Source organism: Agelaius phoeniceus, chromosome 4, assembly GCF_051311805.1.
Source record: "Agelaius phoeniceus isolate bAgePho1 chromosome 4, bAgePho1.hap1, whole genome shotgun sequence".
Classification (NCBI taxonomy): Eukaryota; Metazoa; Chordata; class Aves; order Passeriformes; family Icteridae; genus Agelaius; species Agelaius phoeniceus.
Window position 1 is genome coordinate 51,355,117 of NC_135268.1, and position 19,061 is coordinate 51,374,177.

Here is a 19,061-nt window from a genome sequence, read left to right on the forward strand (position 1 = left end):
AAGGACAAAACCCCAGCCACTGACTAAGCCAAATGCTTTGAGTTTAATGTACTTTCAGCAGTGAACATTCACATATTCACATCCCAACTGTGGTTTGCTTTATGTTGATTTTCATTTCGGTGACCTGAGAGAGAGGGAACATGTTGAGCCACTTTCGGCTTTTCCTGGAATCTCTGCCTCCTGCTGAAAGCAGGGTTGCAGGTTGGGCCCCCTGTTGTTGCAGAGTTCACGTGGTATACACAGAGCTTAGAATGTTGCAATGAAAGTAGTGCATGGGATTAGGGTAAACTCAAAATTCTGAAGCTATTTTTATTGTAATAAATTTGATAAGCAAGTAGACTTTATATGAACAGGCAGAATGTGTTATGTTTCACTCTGAAATCTCCAGGAGAGTTAGAGGAAAAAGTTTGCTCAGAAAAGCTGTAGATGATGAACTTTTTAAGATACTATTGGTCTCACTGCAGAGTGGAGCATACTACTGTCTACTTATGTAGACAGACAGATAGATACTGTGTTATAAATTCCTGTACCTCAGAGTTCAGCAAAGACTTTGACAGACATTTTCAATTATTGAATTAAATCACCGTGTTCATATATAAGATTTTTCTTCAGAAGAACAAGAAGCGAAATAAGTGAATGTGTTATCTTTCCCATGTAATGATTAACAGATGAGTCTAGTTGTGGTTTTGTTTTTCAGTTGCAGAATATTGCTTCTCCTGTCCTTCTTATGGCAAAAGCTTGCAAGCTTCTAGTCGATCCTGAATGAAACTTTCTCCCTTTCCAAGCAGAATGCTTTCTAATGCAGATAGTTAATGGCGAGGACACACTTACCTGTATCAGCATTTCTGCAGAGAACAGTGCTGAATTTCATTTTTGATAAAGAAATGCTGCAAAAAGTTTCCCATCAAGTACAGCTTATCCAGAATAGGAAAGAGTACACTGAAATTTATATATCACGCATTTTCCTGTCTGATCATGGTAATGATTGATTTTATTGACTAGACTGAAATATGGGAATTTGGGGAGAAGGGGATGGTTGTGCTGTTTCCTGATTTAGACCACTGATAATATGATTACACAAACCATGTCTCATCTTCTCGGCCTTCCTCAACGTGTGGCTTCAATACATTGCAGGGTAATAACTTCAGCCTCAGCCAGTAACAAGTCCTATCAAAACAGGGGAGAGTTATGAATTAGCATCAACTGGAGTGGGTAATGGAGCTGGGGCAACCAGGATAACACAGGGGTTACACAACTTGTTGGACAAAGTTCTGAATGACTTGCAGAAAAGTGCATTATAAAATAAGGGGGGGACTAGGTTTTGTTTACCCAAACTTATTACTCATATCTCATTGAATATGAATTTTTGCAGTTTTTAAGCAGGAGGTCAGGTCATTGAGGGACCTTCCTCCTGGGAATGTTCACTGCTAGGCATGGATAGTGCTTACATAAAATGCAAGTGGATCACACACAAGATTAAATACACCATAGAAAGATGCAGAGAGGGTTGGTAACAGGATAGGCAAGACGTTTGCACAACACAAGGTGCCTTTATTTTGTATGGGAATCATAATTTTAGCTCCATTTTTTAAATTGTACATAAAATTTCTGTGAGGCCAGATTAATACACTATGGGAACTGATATAATAAGTTTAGGGGAATTCGATCCTTAATTGTTATTTTTCTAATGATAAAGGTGAAAATAAGAAGTTTAACCTTCAAATCTTAGTTTGAAGCTGTAGCCAATTGTTTACTGTACAAATTCCTTGTTGAATTATCTGATTAGCATTCAAGTTTTATCCTGGGAAATTCCAGGATATTAAATTACAGAATAATTTCAGGTGTTTTCCTACTAAAAAGGAGCAAGAAGTAAAAGACCAAATTTCTAGTAATTTTGTCACAATTTTTAAAGCGAAATACATTGCTTTTGATTGGTGTCTGGAGAATATAACCTGTCTCTGCAGGACCTTTAAAGCAGGACTTTCTGTAGTGCTCATCCCTATCTTAAATATATCCCTCTTGCAGCCATTAGAGTCTTGTAACTGATGTCAGGGGAGTCATGCTACATGTGAGTACTGTCAGAAATATCACACTTTATTTTCTGTTTCTTTCTTTGAACCTAATACAATCAAAAGTCACAGTGAACAGATTTTGGTGAGTTTTAAATGGAACAAACAATTTTTAACATGTTTAGCCACTTAAGACAAATTTAAGCCACTGAAAACCATGCACAGACCCTTCCTGCAGTAAATCCACCGTGAAGACTGTTTTTCAGGCCTTGAACATTTACTTGCCTCATACAAAGTGAACATAACTGACCAGAATAAAACTGAAGTTTAAGCATGAAATACAAACTCTTGCAATCAATCAGAACTCTGATGATAGGCTCTAGATTAGAATGCTAATTGTCACCATAGTAGAAGTGGGAATTTCATAAAATCATAGAATCTTTAAGTTGGAAAAGACCTCTAAGATTGTTGAATCCAACCATTAGCTGAACACTGCAAAGCCCACCGCTAAACCAGGTCCCTAAGTGCCACATCTGCATATCTTTTAAGTACCTCTGGAGTTGGTATTTAACCACTTCCCTGAGCAGCCTGTTCCAATGCTCGACAGCCCTTTCGATGAAGAAATCTTTCCTTCCCTGGTGCAACTTGCGGCTGTTTCCTTTTGTCCTAATTTCAGCAGCTACCCTCAGGATTTAGTAGTCTGGTTTATCCTACCTCTCAGGCATTGTTGTTCTCTCTATTTAAGCATAGTACTTCTAGTGGGCAGAGAGCCTCTGCTTGTGCATGTTCTTGTCTGAACATACGTGGGAAATTCATGGTGCAGCAAATGCTGCTCCATGCACATCTCATTGTGTTTGTGCAGCACCTGAGCCAAAATGTTCCTGACCCTGGCTGGAGAGGGACAAGTTCAATGACCCAGCTGAGGCATGCAGATGATGATGAGAATAAGCAATCCTTTAGCAGTGCTGGCAGGAGGATAAATTGCACAGCAGACAGACATGTCATTGTCAATGATCTCTGAGGTTACTTTCTTCCAAGCCGTTCATCACAAGCTACTCATCAAGCCTCTCGCCAGCCGTTGTTCCTGCCCCTTCAGGTCTGCTGACTCAGTTCACCACTTTTTCCACTGAGTTTTGCCAAAATGATCTAGATTACGAAAATTCACCTTTTCAAAATGTTTCACCTAGCCTGGGGCAACTTCTTCACTCAGTTCAGCTGCAGGTGAAGATGTGTCTGACACACTGCAGACATTGTCACAGCCTGTTGGCCTCAGGTATGGCTTTTTTGTAAAAGGGTGAAGGCATCATCCATCCCATCCAACCTTTCTTTTCCTGCCCAAAAGACCTTCAGAAAAGGGCCTTGGCCAAAAAGCTGTCCTGAAATGCTGTACCTCTCTTGCACTGACCCACCACAAATTTCAGCTTTGGACACCTGAATTTCATTAATGGCAGAACGCAGGAAACCAGGTGTGATCCAGTTCCTGTTGATCCCCACACTGGCCCCAGATCCTGCAGCTGGGCATGCCATGGCTCAGCTTTGGCAACAAAGACACCTGCTTTGTTCAGCTCATTTATGAAATTAATGAGGAGGAAAAGAGTGACAGTCTTGTCAAGAAAGAGAAAAGTGAGGTATAATGATACTGTAATCATCTTTAAGCAGGGAGGTAACTTGCACAGAACACTTGAAGCAATGCACAAGTCACTACCTTATTTAGAATTGATGAGGCTGTTGACTTTTTCTCTCCAGCCAATAGGTCTCTAAACAGGCAAACTGTGTTTTCAGCAGGAGCATTTCTGGGGTGTCTGATGTTTGTGATAAAATTACACAGTTGTTCTTAGTAAGCTGTTGGTTTTGTATGCATTTTATGAATATAAAGTTGTCAGGGGAATAGAGTCAGGATTTGAAAATAAAGAACTTTAATGACAGACATGCTTTTAGAGCTGATGTCTATCATCATCATCATCAGGGTCAACATTTTCCCTTATTATTTCAAGTAAAATACCAGGAAGGTCACATTTAAACCAGTAGCTGTTATTTTCCTCTGTCAACTGGGTGTATTTGAAATTTCAGCAACTGTCTTTCCCTCTGTGGTTTAAAATGCAAAACTGTGGCAGTTTCTTGAAGGGAGCAGTAGCTGTGCAGAGCCCATGAGGACACACCCTGTCAGCTCAGCGGGAGTTTGTGCAGCACAGGGTCTGCAGGTGGGGCACAGGTGTCCCCATCCCTTCCCTGGACAGTTATCACAGAGACAGCACATCTCCCTGGTCTCTCCTGTTGCCTGTGGTGATGCTGGCACCTGTCCCTAGGCTTTGGGACTGCCAGCAGTTGTGTCACCCACAGATGATGCCACTAAATCCATGTAACACAAAACTGGAGGCGTGAATTAAGTCCAGACATAAACAACCTCATTTTATAGGAGCACGTGAGTGAAGTGGACACACAGTTACTGCCACAAGGACACTGGCTGTGTCCCTGTGTTTGTAAAAGCCTGTTTGACCACACTAGGATCAACAGAGGAGAACATGCCTGCCTAACTTCACAGGGCACTGCCCAGTGCTGGACTAACCCAGGGATAAGTTCCTTTGTGGACTTTGGGCATTGCTTTCTCCATGGGGCCCCAAGCTGCCTTTGCCCTGGGACAAGGGACATCACCATTTGGCCCTGCATTGTTGTTGATCAAGGTGTGGTATTTCTACTTAATAAAATACCTGCCTCAGTTAATCAGCCTGCTCACAGTGTGCTTTAGGCCAGTCACTGCCAACGCAGTAAGCTTGCCATTTAATATTCTGGGATGTGGGAAAAAAGTGCCTTTAAAGAGAAGGTAATTAATGTTTAGGGGAACAACTATTTACACTCTTCCTACTGGCAGCAGAGGAGTTTCACAAGCAAGGTGAAGTGAAATTTGAATGGTTTCAGTGCAACATGTAAGTCTGCTAGTTCATCTGTGCAAAGAAGTCCTTGGAACAGAGGACTGAGGGGCTCACACATGCCTCACTCTTGAGAGGCTGGTAAGCCTCACTCCTGGTAGGCTAGCAGGTGTTAGCATCCATTTAACCTGGTATGAACAATCAAGCAGGATTTACCTTTTTCTAAAAAGAAGCAAAGGACTCATCTCAGTCCTGATAGTGAGTCATTTAAAACTTGTCTGTCTCCAAAACACAACCTTTCTTGTTAAAAATATTTTTGTCTATCTCTCTTTTTTTGAATCTATGTTATCAAGATCAAGTGCGCCTTCCTCCTAAGAGTCCAGAAACCAAGCACTTATATTTCACAAGACACTGCATTTTAATGGAGATTAAATTTTTGCTTTTTCTAGCATTAATCTCACTTATTGGATGCTGGAAATCAGTTTGGCTTTATTAAGGCCACTAGGCCCATATTACCAGCCTGTGCCTTGTGTAGACCCACAACACAGGGTAGCAGGTTTTCATGACCAGTTTATTGTTGACTTAAAAAATGTGCCAGCAGGTTTGAACACTTTGGAAACTGGTATTTTCAAATGTTTTCTCGAGAGGGACTGCATTTCAGTCTGAAAAGGGTTAAATTGTGTAGGTAGCCCATTTTGAAAGGCAGTAGCAATAGAAGAGAAAAGCTCTCAGACCAGACAGGCTGTGCATTTCCTCATCAAGCTACAGGTGATCACTGATGATAAATGTTCTGGTAACATTTATCAAGGTGTTAATTGTATGAACTTAGTCAAGGTGTTGATTGTGTAACATGACAATGAACAAGTTGTTAAGTATGTATTTAGTTACAAAAATTAGGGCTATATGGGCTCTATAACTTTCTTAAATAGTACTTACTTATGTAAGTATTGTATGTAGCTGCACAGGAAAAAAAACCCAAACCACACTTGATCATGAATCTTGATTCAAAACAAATTACATAGGGATAAATGCATTTTCGGTTCATAAAGAATTTTTAATGATGCACTATCACAAATGGTGTGTGGCAGTGTCTGCAGCAAAGGTGGCCAGCAGCACTTAGAAGCCGCTTCAGCACTTATTCAGCTTGCAATATGAGAAATCATCTTGCTGGTGCAATGCAAAGTGCTGGAGAACATGCAATCACCTGCATGGCCATTGAATTACCAACTGGTTTCTGGGGGTCAGGGGAAATTGTTTCATCTCCCCTCACTCCACAAACCCAGTCACCATCTGTAGCTTTCCAGACTATAGCCCCAGACACAGAGCCCTGCAGATAACAGAGATATAGAGACCTATTTTGTAAGTTGACCTAAAACAGGTGGTTTGAATGGAATTGCTAATTTTTAAACTTAGCCAAACTTGGGGTGATAAGTACTTGACTTGCCAACAGGTGGCTCATGTAAAGGTAATGATTATTTCCCACCAAAGTGTTTGTATAACCAGCTTTGCTTTTATTCCAAGAAAGGTGAAGTTACACTTCTAGGAGCAAACTGTCAAGTGAAAAATGAAGCTGTTTTACTCTGTCTTAAGTTTCTTAATTATTTCAAATAATTCCCAGGAATAAAATTAAAATGTCTGTTAAAGGGTGTCTGTTAAATAACTGTTAAAGGGTAATGTTTGAATCTGAGAGAAATGTGTATCAACAGTTCAAGAAGCTATCCATGACAGATCTGGCTTCAAAGGAATCATGTTTAGTAAAGTATTGCCTGAGCATCAGCATCACTTTTACTGCCCTCCACTTTCTTTATCTTCTCCTCTGCTCTCCATATTTTTAAATTAAAATGGCTCAGAAGCATCAGCATGCAACACTCATAGCCAAAAAACACGTGCAGGATCAGGTCCTACCACAGACCAAAGCTCAGAGGTCTGGTTTCCCAATCCCAAATACATTTAAGAGATGAACCAGGCTCAACAGTGTTTGCCCTGCCTTGTGCAGAGGCACATCTGTGTATAGACCAGCACAATTCTGGACAGCTCAAGAGCTTTACTGAAAACAATCTGAGGTGCTGAGGTTACTAGGATTTTAATAGATTTTGTGAACCATACAAATCAGACTTTGGTGCCTAAAATTTGTGCTGGTATTTTTGTGAACTTGGGCTTGCTGCACTAATGAAAAATCTTCCTTGGTGGTCACCAATGCAATTATGGGACAGAGAGAAACCTATGTCTCACTGAATAAGAAAACTGTATAGAATAAATAAATCTCTCTGAAGCTTCATCCTGTTTTATTTAAAATAAAAAATAACCCTGTCAAACCCATATATTGGGAACATTTCTTACAGCGGCTTGCAGTGTCCTACAAGGGTGAGTGTATTTTGACAGGTCCATCAACAGACTGGTGATGAATGCAAGTCATGACAAATAAATCAGTGAAGGAAAGACTGATGGAGTTGTAAAACACCATGGGAAGGAGCCAATTGTGTAACATTCAATAGGTGGGACCTATTCAAAATGCAGTTGGGATAGGGCTGAATGCAAGGCTGTGGTATTCAGAGTAGTAAACACAAGTCATAACCAGAGCACGTGGTGCTTCTATAGAGGATTTGAGGTTAGAATTGAAAAAACCCCACCCAACTCCATGGGACTTACTAGTGAGAAGGTGTGAAGAAGCAGGCTTTGGCAAGACAGACACGGGGAGAAGAAGGAGGGATGATCCTCATCCCTGTATATAGCAAAAGTGAAAAAGGCTGAAGCTCTAGAGAACTGTCAAAAGACCAAAACCCAATAATTCTAGGTGAAAGTGACTAATTGTGAGCTTAGCCTGCAAGTTCTATTCAAAAGACAGACTTGTGTTGTGATTAAGTGACTTAAATATCACTAGAAGGCATCAGCAGAGGTCTTGAAAGATTGTTTAGTCTATCTAATCCTGTCTGGAAGCAAAAGCCAGAGAAATTCTCATGAGAAATATTGCACACTTACTTGTATGATGGAGTGGTTAGCAAACAAGCCGTACAGGGATGTGTGGTCCACAGCTCTCTGATTCCTTACAGCCAAGGTCTTTGTGGAAGATACAATTTACTCAGATAAATGCTATAGCACCTAATGTGCAAATAACACTAAAATTTAATGGTCCATGTCCTATACAATCACTTGTATTAAATTGTCTGGTGGACCATTGCTGCTTTAAAAGTCAAGGAATTAAGTACTCTCAGAGTCCAAGGTGTCTTATTTAATTGTGCTCAGAAAGAAAGCTCACTGTCTTGCAGTTTTGGCTGTTAGCATGGTCATTTCCTGTATGTCTACATTTCCTGCTCTCTGCCTGTGTTCAAATGCAGAATAAGGTTTCTGAGATTTGCCTTCCTCTTGCAGGCTTGCAGTGCCGTGCTTGGTTTAAAGCACAGCCTCTCATAAAGGAGTGATTCTCTTCAGTTTTTGTCAAGTCCTGCTGCAATAATGGAAGAGACAAACACATCAGACATTGTAACACAAGCAGTAGGCAACACAGAAGCTTGTCAGATCACTCTTTGCACAAAAGAACAAGAATTGTCCCCTACCCCCACTGCTAAAGTGTATTTATTATTTCCTACTTGACTCTTACTGCAGAGGTCTAGAGGAGCAAGGGGTTGTTATCAAATGGAAACTGTCTGGTGCTTCTCATGCATTTGCCACCTTTCGCCATGGAATATGGCACCTGGTGCTTGTGCTGTTCAGGAGTAAATGGATTCATTGATGAGTGACTGAGAGGGAAGAGAAGGCTCTGTAGAGTACCTCTGTCTTCCTGTCAGTATCTTCTTTCTCCCAATTCTGTGTAATCTCCTTCTTACCATTTCAAAGAGGTCTTGAGATTTTGAGATACTTGGTGGCATCCATTCATGTGCCTTTGGTGTCCTGTGACAGCAGCTCTTGATGCCTGGGATGTGTGAGCAGGTCATCCTCGACCATTCCCTCAAAGAGGAACTTTGCCTATGTCCAGGGTGCACTGTCCCTGCAGTATCACTCTTCAGGCTGGTGTCACTTGTTCCTCTGTTTTTCTGCAGCCTTAGTCCCAGTTTGAAAAACAAACTTGCAGAGCAACTACAGGAAAATGAAAGAGAGAGGTGAAATTCTCATGGTAGCTAATAGCTTTTAACGAGTGTCCTCCTTCTTCATTTGCCCAGGTTTTATCACGCTGTGAATGAGTTTGACACCATGACCGCTGAGGATTCCACTGCAAGGATGAGCAATGATTCCACTAATGTGGCCACCACAAAAGTGCCCGAAGGTGTTGCTGGTGCGCCCAACGAGGCAGCTCTGCTGGCCCTCATGGCCCGCACTGGATACAGCATGATCCAGGAGAATGGGCAGCGCAAGTACGGAGGGCCTCCTCCCGGCTGGGAGGGCCTGCACCCTCCGCGGGGCTGCGAAGTCTTTGTGGGCAAAATCCCCCGCGATGTCTACGAGGATGAGCTCGTCCCCGTCTTCGAGTCTGTGGGCCGCATCTACGAGATGCGCCTGATGATGGACTTCGATGGGAAGAACCGTGGCTACGCCTTCGTGATGTACACCCAGAAGCACGAGGCGAAGCGCGCCGTCAGGGAGCTGAACAACTACGAAATCCGCCCCGGCAGGCTGCTGGGTGTCTGCTGCAGCGTGGATAACTGCCGGCTCTTCATCGGAGGCATTCCCAAGATGAAGAAGAGAGAGGAGATCCTGGAAGAGATTTCCAAGGTGACAGAAGGCGTGCTGGATGTCATCGTGTATGCCAGCGCTGCAGATAAGATGAAGAACAGAGGCTTTGCCTTTGTGGAGTATGAGAGCCATCGAGCAGCAGCCATGGCCAGGAGAAAACTCATGCCAGGAAGGATCCAGCTGTGGGGACATCAAATTGCTGTTGACTGGGCAGAACCAGAGATAGATGTGGATGAAGATGTCATGGAGACTGTTAAAATCTTATATGTGAGGAATTTAATGATTGAGACCACAGAGGACACCATTAAAAAGGTGTTCGGTCAGTTTAACCCTGGCTGTGTAGAGAGAGTGAAAAAAATACGTGATTATGCCTTTGTGCACTTTACAACCAGGGAAGATGCCATTCATGCCATGAACAACCTTAATGGTGTTGAACTAGAGGGCTCGTGCCTGGAGGTTACCTTGGCCAAGCCGGTAGACAAGGAGCAGTACACTCGCTACCAGAAAGCAGCAAAAGGAGGGGCTGCAGCAACCTCCGAAGCAACGCAGCAACCTAACTATGTTTACTCTTGTGATCCATACACACTAGCATACTATGGATATCCATACAATGCCTTGATCGGGCCCAACAGAGATTACTTTGTGAAAGGTTAGTAAGCACAATTAGGGGATGTGATGGGCAGGTTTGATCTTAGGCTGATGCCAGAGGTCTGCCTCAGCCAAAGGACAGCTAGTGCCACGCAATTTTTTCTTAATACTCTTGTATAGGCCTTTATGTCATATTTCTGTTGGGTCTTACTTTAGTTTATGACTACACAAAGTGTATTTATCTATAAATAATTGCAAATGTGCAAGATAGTATGAGAGAGGTATCAAATATAGGGTTAAGAAGAGGTAAAAACCAAGATGGGAAACAGATGGATCTGGGTTTTTTGAGTGATGTACTAAGTCTGAGCAAGTCTAAGGAGCAAGTCTTCCATTGTCTGATGTCTCCTTTCAAAGAGCTGGATCCTATGACAGAGTTCTCTGGAGGCATGGGTATGGTGACCTATCCAAAGGCAAGGAGGTTAGGGAAAGCCTTAATTAGGAGCTCTCTAGGTGTCATTTACCTTCCACATTAAAATGACAGCAATGCTGTCCTTCATAAAGTCATTTGAGAACTACAAGCAGAAGGAATCACGTGAGTGAAAAATAATTATTTTATTATGTATACCTTAATTAGTTATCGGTTACAGTCATTAAAAATTAACCAAAAATCACTTATTCATAAAAAAACTCTAACAGCTATAACTGGTATTATAATTACAATTATCCTGTACTTACAGGAATTAGAGTTTCCTGACATTTGATGTGTATTTCCATAGAAGAAGCAATTTAGCATAAATATATTCTTAAAACACCCACATAAACCAAGAAGTATTTTTAAGAGTAGTCGTTCAAGAATGTCAGCTTCTTCTCAATTTCCAGGTTTGTACTTGCAATGAACTATGACAGAGTTGAGTAACAGTCTAAATATTCAATTAGATCATCATAAAGTACATCAATACTGCAGTGTTCAAAGTACTGTCAGAACAGATGTGGAGTCACTAAGATGAATAAAGGCAATATTATTGGAAATGGGTTATATGCACCTAAAAAAATAGCAGAGAAAACAATTAAACAACGTGAGTGAAAATATATGCAGTCATGGGACAAAGTTGATTAAAGGGCAGGTGTGATGCTGTGCCATCTTGGCTGAGTCCCATTGCAGCCAGTTGACAAGTTTGGTGTCCTCTGGAGGACATCTGAAAGCAGAAGCTGTTCCTAATGCTCAGAAATCAGCCAGAGGATCCCCTCACTCTCTACTGACTGCATTGAACCTGTAACACTTGCCACAAGAGTTCCACCACTATAAATGAGCAGTTAATATATGCTCACAAACATCAAAAGCTAAACAAGCACAGGTTTACTGGATGCTTCTTAGGCACTTCTATTTTCCTAAGCAGGGTCACTGAGATTCAACCATGCTGACTTAAGCAGCCACATTTCTGAGTGCAAGCCTCCGTGTTTCAGCCTGGGGTCACTCGTGCTCCCCATGGGGCTGTCACTCTCCATTACTCACCATCTTCTGTGTTGTTATCATAAGCAGGCAGCATACGAGGCAGAGGGCGAGGTGCAGCTGGCAACAGAGCTCCAGGTCCCAGGGGCTCCTACCTGGGGGGATACTCCGCCGGCCGTGGAATCTACAGCAGGTACCATGAAGGCAAAGGAAAACAGCAAGAGAAAGGATTTGAACTGGTTCCCAACTTGGAGTTGCCTGCAGTCAATCCAGTGGCCATTAAGCCTGGTGCAGGTTAGTATGTGTAAGGAGAAGAGGAAAGGGCAGCCCCCACTCCAAGCCCTGTCTCAGGCATGTGAGAACCCCTCCAGGGCCACTCCACAACTGCAGCTGCCCCAATGGGGGTGGCCCCAGGGCTGGGGCTCAGTGTTCCCTTGTGCTGAGTGCCTCCTGGCCATGGCCAGACTTTCTTCACACAAGAGGCACACAGCGGGATAGGGGACACAAATATTTGGGAGTTCTTCAGACCAAAGTAAAAAGGACTAATAGGGGACACAAATATCTGTAAAGTAAAAAGGACTAAAGCAACTCTCACTCCTCCTCTCCCCTTTTGCATTTGTTTATGAGGAAGCAGACTTTCCTCTCCTTCTAGTCCTGGGAACCAGAACGTGGTGACTAAGATCAATCTTCCTCTCTTTTAAGGTCTTCAATGCTAATTTCACCCCGGGAGATTCCTATCCTAGATTTCCAGCCAGGCTGGAGCCCTGCCCTGTTTAGTCCATCTTACTCCAATGGTATGAGACTGAGAAAAGGATCTGGGGCTTTCCCATTGCAGGAAAGTCCCTGGGTGAGGCAAGCTCCTCCATCTCCATCAGTGGCATGGGGAAGGAGCAAGGCAGGGAGCCCTCGGGGTCCATCTTTGCAGGTGTGCAGTGACTACAGGAGTGCTCTCATCTCTGCTGGGCTCTGATGGGCCAGTCCAAGGGCTGGGGCAGGGATTGCCCCCTTCTGCTGCTTTATCAGCTGAGAACCCAGCCCTTGCCGTTCCCAAGTGAACAAGAGGAAAGCTGAAGCTCTGCAATTCCTCAAGATCCTCTTTGGAAAGATTTTTATTTGGAAAAGTAGCCTGAGGAAGAAGGTCCTTAAAGGGGATGGGGACCCCATCCTGAAGTCCTGATGTCTTCTCCTTCATTTTTCTTTCCAAGTAAACTGTAAATGGCAAGATTGCTTAATAATAGAGCTACTGTGGTTTCCCAAAACATGTTTCATTTATGTCAGTGAAAATTACAGCTTGCATCTAATGAAGTCTGTGAAGAGTTCCTCATAACAGCTGGATGAGATAATATGAGAAGTCTAGAGACAAAGGAAGGCTGTTAAGATTAGAGTTGGAGAAAGATCAGGAAAGATCCTGGGAAAACTACCCACTCACCACCAGAAAATATTACTGCTACGTGTGTTTGCAAAGATACTTGAGGAATTCCAGGTATTACTAAAGGATGCTTGAAATGTGAGCTTGGAAATGCATGCTAATTAGTGGTGTCTATACTTCATTCGTCTGCCAAACAAAAGCTTGAAGCTCAAGTCAAAGTGTTTCTACACTTGAAGCATGTTGAGATTCAGGGTTTTTTTATCAGACCTTCCCCTGTGGTATGGTTCCAGCACAGCCTCTGAGCACAGAAGCACCTGGTCTGTTTTCCCCAGTCACATCAGCTGATCTAATAAGAGGTACCTCATGCAAGAGTTACCTCTGTTATTAAGAGGGTATGACTTTGAAAGCACGTTACCAGAACAGAGGAGTAGAAATGTACTGACTGCAAAGTTTCCTGCCTACTGTTTAGACCAACCTTAAAGCTCATTTCTTTGCAAATTGTTGGAATACTCCTGGGAGGTCACCCCAATACCCCAGATGCCTGCTACAATTTTTCTGCCAGAAGTTATTGCAGAATGGAGCATGTGAGCTCTTTGCCTTGGTGAGAAATTATCCAGGATATTTAAACTAGAGATAAAACTGGTTTGACCTGACCAGGTGGACTCTGTGTAAAAGGAGAACTGGAAAACCTTATGTGTTGGGAGTGTCTGCTTGAGGAAACAGTGGTAGTCCACTGGTGGAGAACACATTTCTGCCTGAAAGATATCTGATCAGCTTCCTTGCTGCAGTCTCCAGGATCAGAGCAAGAGTACTGCTTTCTGTCACCTCCTTCCACCAGGCATAACTGCACACTATAACATTGCAAAGTTTCATTGCACAGAAATAAACCTGTGTACGTATTAGGCTTCATTCTGGCTTAGTGGCTGCACCTCCCATAAATGCCAGTGACACCTCTTAGTCCATCACCCATTATTTATGGATTTCTTTGTTTTCCTTGTGAATAGCCTTATTGCTAAAAAGCTAACAAGCTGAATGCTGAAGTGTGCAATATGAAGCAATGATGGAAATCACAGCATCATAGAATGGTTTCCATTGGAAGGGACTTTAAAGATCGTCTAATCCAATGCCCCTGTCATGGGCAGAGATGTCTTAAACTAGATCAGGTTGCTCAAAGGCCCATCCAACCTGAACTTGAACACTTCCAATAATGAGCCACACAAAACTTCTCTGGACAACCAGTCCAGTGTCTCATCGCCTTTATTATAGAGTATTTCTTTCTTATGCCCAACCCTTTTTCAGTTTAACTCTGTTACCCCTTGTCCTATCACTACAGGCCTTACCATAAAGTCTTTCTTATAGGACCCCTTTAAGTACTGAAAAGCTCCAGCAGAGGTCTTTATCCCAGAGGCATCTTTTCTCCAGGCTAAACAACCCCAACTCTCCCAGTCTGACTTAACAGCAGAGGTGCTCCATCTTGTTTAACATCTTCTGAACCTGCTCCAACAGGTTCACATCCTTCTTATATTGGGGGCTCCAGAACTGGACACAGCACTCCAGTAGTAGACAGATGGGATAAAACATATTTAGCCAAGCTAGTCCTGGGAAATGCTGGTAAAAGAGCTGATATTTTCACAGGGTTGGCCAAAGGATGGCATGTAAAGTAGACCCATTGGTGCCTGTAATTTCTGCAGTAGAAACCACAACTTTCTGTCCTGGAGCAGCTCTTCCTATGGCAGCTACATATTCCTTGATGTCAACAGCTGGAGCAGGGACTCACTGGGACATTACACACTCTTACTGCCTGTGCTCAGGCCACTCTCAGCCAGAGAGAAGGACAGCAGTGGTCAGAAGGGGTCGTGTAAATCTGGGTCACAGCTCCCAGTCCCCAGGAGGACTCTGGCCCTAGGATACTCATAGCAGGAGCATGGGGGAAAATGCTGGACCAAGCAGCACTGAGCCTGTGCACTGTGCAGCAGCTATGGTGCTCCCATATATGGGAGGGAAGAGGTGCCCCAGCTCCCCTGCCTGCACAAAAGGCTACCTCCCCTGATAAGAGCAGCCCAGGATCACTGCTGGAGAGTTGGCACAGCTGGGAGGGAGAGTCAAGAGGTCCTGGAAACTCTCTCCCAATGTATCTGATATGTCTGGTCTCTCCTAGTGGCCATCCCTGCCATTGGTGCCCAGTACTCCATGTTTCAGGCCGCACCACCAGCCAAGATGATGGAAGATGGCAAAATCCACACTGTTGAGCACATCATCAACCCCATAGCTGTCCAGCAGGACCCAGCTAGTGCAGCAGCTGCCGCAGCAGCCGCAGCCGCAGCTGTAATACCAGCTGTGTCAACGCCTCCTCCCTTCCAGGTGAGCTCAGCACAGAAATCCTGCTTCCCATGCATCCTGCTATGCATACCCAGGGTGGGGGAAAGCCTGGTCTCTTGCCCTGTTCCATTCAGGACAGGCTCTTGAGGATGTCACCGTGCCCAAGAGCCCTGAAGTCCATCTGACCTGTCAGACATCTGCACATTGGGCTGTTGCTTTCCCCACTGTGGGGGACCCAAGCTGTGAGGGGGGAGCAGCCTCCCATGGCAGCATAACTCTCAATCAACAGGGCACACACTGCCTACCACCTCCATTACCCCCTTCCCTTCTGGGCGTTTGCCATTCAGGGCATGGAAGTGGGGCGCCACAACAAAGCACCTTTTGTGAGGTCTGAACCCTTTCCTTCCAGGGCCGCCCCATCACACCGGTGTACACCATGACTCCCAGCGTGCAGCGGATCCCTGCCGCCGGCATTTACGGGACAAGTTACGTGCCCTTTGCGGCGCCGGCGGCGGCCACAGCGACAATAGCCACGCTACAGAAGAACGCTGCCGCCGCCGCGGCCTACGGCGGGTACGCCGGCTACATCCCACCGGCATTCCCGGCCGCCGCCATCCAGGTGCCCATCCACGACGTCTACCAGACGTACTGAAACTGTCGGCAGAGGAGGGTGCTGGAGAAACACACACTGAAGGAATACTTTACTATTTATGAAGAAAGAACTGTCTGCGAAAGAGTAAACGTTTGGGCTTGGTAAAACAATGCAGAAAGTGAAGAATGTCATAGAAAAACGTGTTTGAAATATTTTCTATGCTTGAAGTTTTCACTAACTTTTTTAGGCTATTTTTAAAAATTTAACATGCCTGTATTCATACATTTCCAAAGGACCTCGGTGCATCCAGCCCACCACTGACACGCATTTATATGCACTGCAGTAGGGTTGCACAGGGTCTTTTTTTTTTAGCAGTTATATTTTCAATATATTTGTGGTATGAAGGGTTTTTTTTAGTAATTTCTGCACTCCAGAGATGTCTATTTTGTAGTGCCTTTAATAATATATCAGCTATATATTAAAAAGCACACCTGAGCAGCTAGGGAAAGTTTTAACAATATATTTTGAAGAGTATATTCAATATTTAAATACATACCTTAGTGTTTTGTTTTGTTTTTTGTTTTTTAAGAAGAAAACAACGAGTATCTTATTTAAAAGTTATACTGGAAAGTGCAATTTGAAAAATGTGCAAGACCTCTGCATTTTTTGCTGGCATTAATACAATCTGCTCATTCTCATTTGAAATCATAAGTAACTAATATTGCCTGTTTGGAAGAAAGAGAAAAGAAAAAAAGCCTCTTCACACATACCTCTTCACAGTGTGATTTGCAGGCTTGTTTTTAGCTAAAGAAAGGCTCCAGGTTTTCCTTAGCAACTGGATTTTCTATTTATTGAAGCTACTTGTAGTTGCAGCACGTACAGAAACGAGTAGCTGACATTTCACGCGAGGTGTCTTGACTTAGATCTTCATCCAGTATAAAGCCAAGGCTTTTTCTCAATGCTCTTCATTTTATTCTTTGAAGTATATGTTGTAGTGACTGAGAACACTTTGTGTTGCTGTTAGCAAGAGTAGCCACGCTCTCGCCAAGAGGATGTGCAGCATTACTTACTCATTGCTCCATCATGCTCCATGAGAAATTTCAAAGGTACTAGGGGTGGTAGTGATACTGGAATTAGTGAAACAGGGCTAGCCTCCCTCCCAGCTTCCCTTCCACTCTTAATTCCCCTTCTCCACAACTGGAGTTGTACATGCACATCAGGGCTGGGAGTGATTAGACCCAATGATTTTAAGACATAGACCTTGTAAATATCTTTTAATATACATTTTTAAAGTCATTTTATGTTGCAAATTTACATGGTATGTGGTTTGCCACAAAACAAAAACCTTTTATTGCAATGTTATAAAAAAGTTTGTTTTATTAAGAAGTAAATATATTCTTGCAGTGTTTTGTGGCCTGTTTAAAGGCTTTTATTTAGTAGTACAGTGAATGTAAAATAGAGTAAAATGGTAAAAAATATCTTGCCCTTTGTATGAAGTGCATCAGCTCTACAAACACAAGTCTGGTGACAAAAGGTGAGAAGCAGGGAGTCAGTAAACAATATTCCTTTACTTTTTGAGGTATAAGTACATACCAAAGGAGTTTCACATTGGCCATATTTTGACAACTGAACCACTTCCAGACCACATTGAGCTCAGTTAAGTGACCTTTTTAATACACTGCTTTTGCTTGCCTCAAAATTGAGCAGTTGTATTTTAGGTGCTCTTGCTCAGACAATCTGAGCTCCCCTTGACCCTGCCAACCCATTAGCAAAAGCACTGTGAGGTTACCCATTAGGTTGGACTCTGCCCCTCCACGCCCCTTCCCAGGAAAGTTTTATTGTCTGTACCTGCACATCTGAAAGCACACCCAGACCTCAGCCCCAAGGTCCTGCCCTTGTGTAGGGTGACAGAGGAGGAGATCTGGGCAAAGCCCAAGGGCCAAGCCCCCGGCCAGAGTCCAGCACTGCCTCCTCCAGTCTAAGGTCTTACGTGGCTCAACACTAAACACCAGCGTGGGTCCTTGGGCCATGCACAAACAGCCCTGGGGCCAGGACAAGGCACTCCAGTGGTCTGGGCTCTGCTGGCCCTTCCAGCCCCACGCCATGGCTGACCCCCAGAGGAGAGGGGAAGGGTGATGGCTCCCTTCCCACTAATCCTCTCCCTGCCAACAGGACAAGGGACCTGCTGCTCACAGAGATGGCAGGAAGAGAAAGGAGCCAATGAGGGAAAACCGTGAGGTGTCCCTAGCCAACAGTGGATGCTGCCCATGCCAGGGTAGCAGCAGGCAGTACCCAGGGATGGAGGCAGGACCCAGGCATGCAGGCAGCCAGGTCATGCTGAGCCTCCTGCCCATGCCTGTCTTGACATTTACTTTTAAACCATTTCATGTACACTACTACTGAGGTAAGTCTATTAACTTGAAATGTGAACATCTTTAGGTTAAGAACAAACTATTCTAAGAAAAAAAGTATATATAAAAAAAAACAAAGCTAGTGTGCCTTATTCTCAAAAGAGCTGATATTTTAGATATTTTATTGTATCTCTCTTCTCTGTATTGTCAGAAGCCTCTGAATTTATTTAGTTCTTGCTCCATTTATGGTACATTTCTAGGATGTAGTGAATAAAGCATTCTTTAAAAACAGAGACTGTTACTTCATTGCAACATCCCACTCTGCCAAGGCTGTGCTCCCCTCCAAGCTGGGAAGAGGGTTTTAGGGCAGGAGGGAAGCAGGGCACTGCAGCCAGCATCCCTGCAGGCTCCTGCAGGGAGGGGAGATGAACTGTCCCACTGACTCCTCTGTCCCACCACCTGCAGAGGACAGTGACCTTCCCAGCATGCCCACTGGGCATTTCTCCATTCTTCCAGCATCCTCTGAACAACCTAAATCTCTCCTTGTATGCAGTTTAGAGTCAGTGCCTAGATGTGGATGGAGCTGGATCTAATATCTCTCTGTGCTTTCCATCCACCCAGTGCACAAATTCCTGTATCTCCTTGTATGTCCTCGCGGCCAGGCAGGAGCACTGGGAACTGGTTCATCCATCCTTTTCATTTCAGCATGGTTCAAACACACAGAAAGCTAAGCTGCACCTCATTTGCAGTGTTCTAGACTCCTTGGCTGTTTCCTTGGTGTAAATACACCTGGAGAAAATTTGCTGCAAATACCAAGTCTGTGGAGAAGTCTGAGACACTAGTCCTGG

General features: G+C 43.7%; 1 protein-coding gene across 3 annotated transcripts in view; it reads left to right on the top strand.

The window, feature by feature from the left end:
- Nucleotides 1–18,506, top strand: part of RBM47 (RNA binding motif protein 47) — a 76,706-nt gene extending 58,200 nt beyond the window's left edge. For 2 of the 3 annotated variants that reach the window (XM_077177594.1, XM_077177592.1), the window contains 4 exons: nt 9,034–10,193; nt 11,670–11,876; nt 15,110–15,312; nt 15,680–18,506. In XM_077177594.1, coding sequence (XP_077033709.1) covers nt 9,065–10,193; nt 11,670–11,876; nt 15,110–15,312; nt 15,680–15,922 — 1,782 coding nt within the window. In that variant the 5' untranslated portion in view covers nt 9,034–9,064 and the 3' untranslated portion in view covers nt 15,923–18,506. The remainder of the gene's footprint in view (nt 1–9,033; nt 10,194–11,669; nt 11,877–15,109; nt 15,313–15,679) is intronic. The other variant, XM_077177593.1, reaches the window with a different exon arrangement.
- The last annotated feature ends 555 nt before the right edge of the window (nt 18,507–19,061 follow it).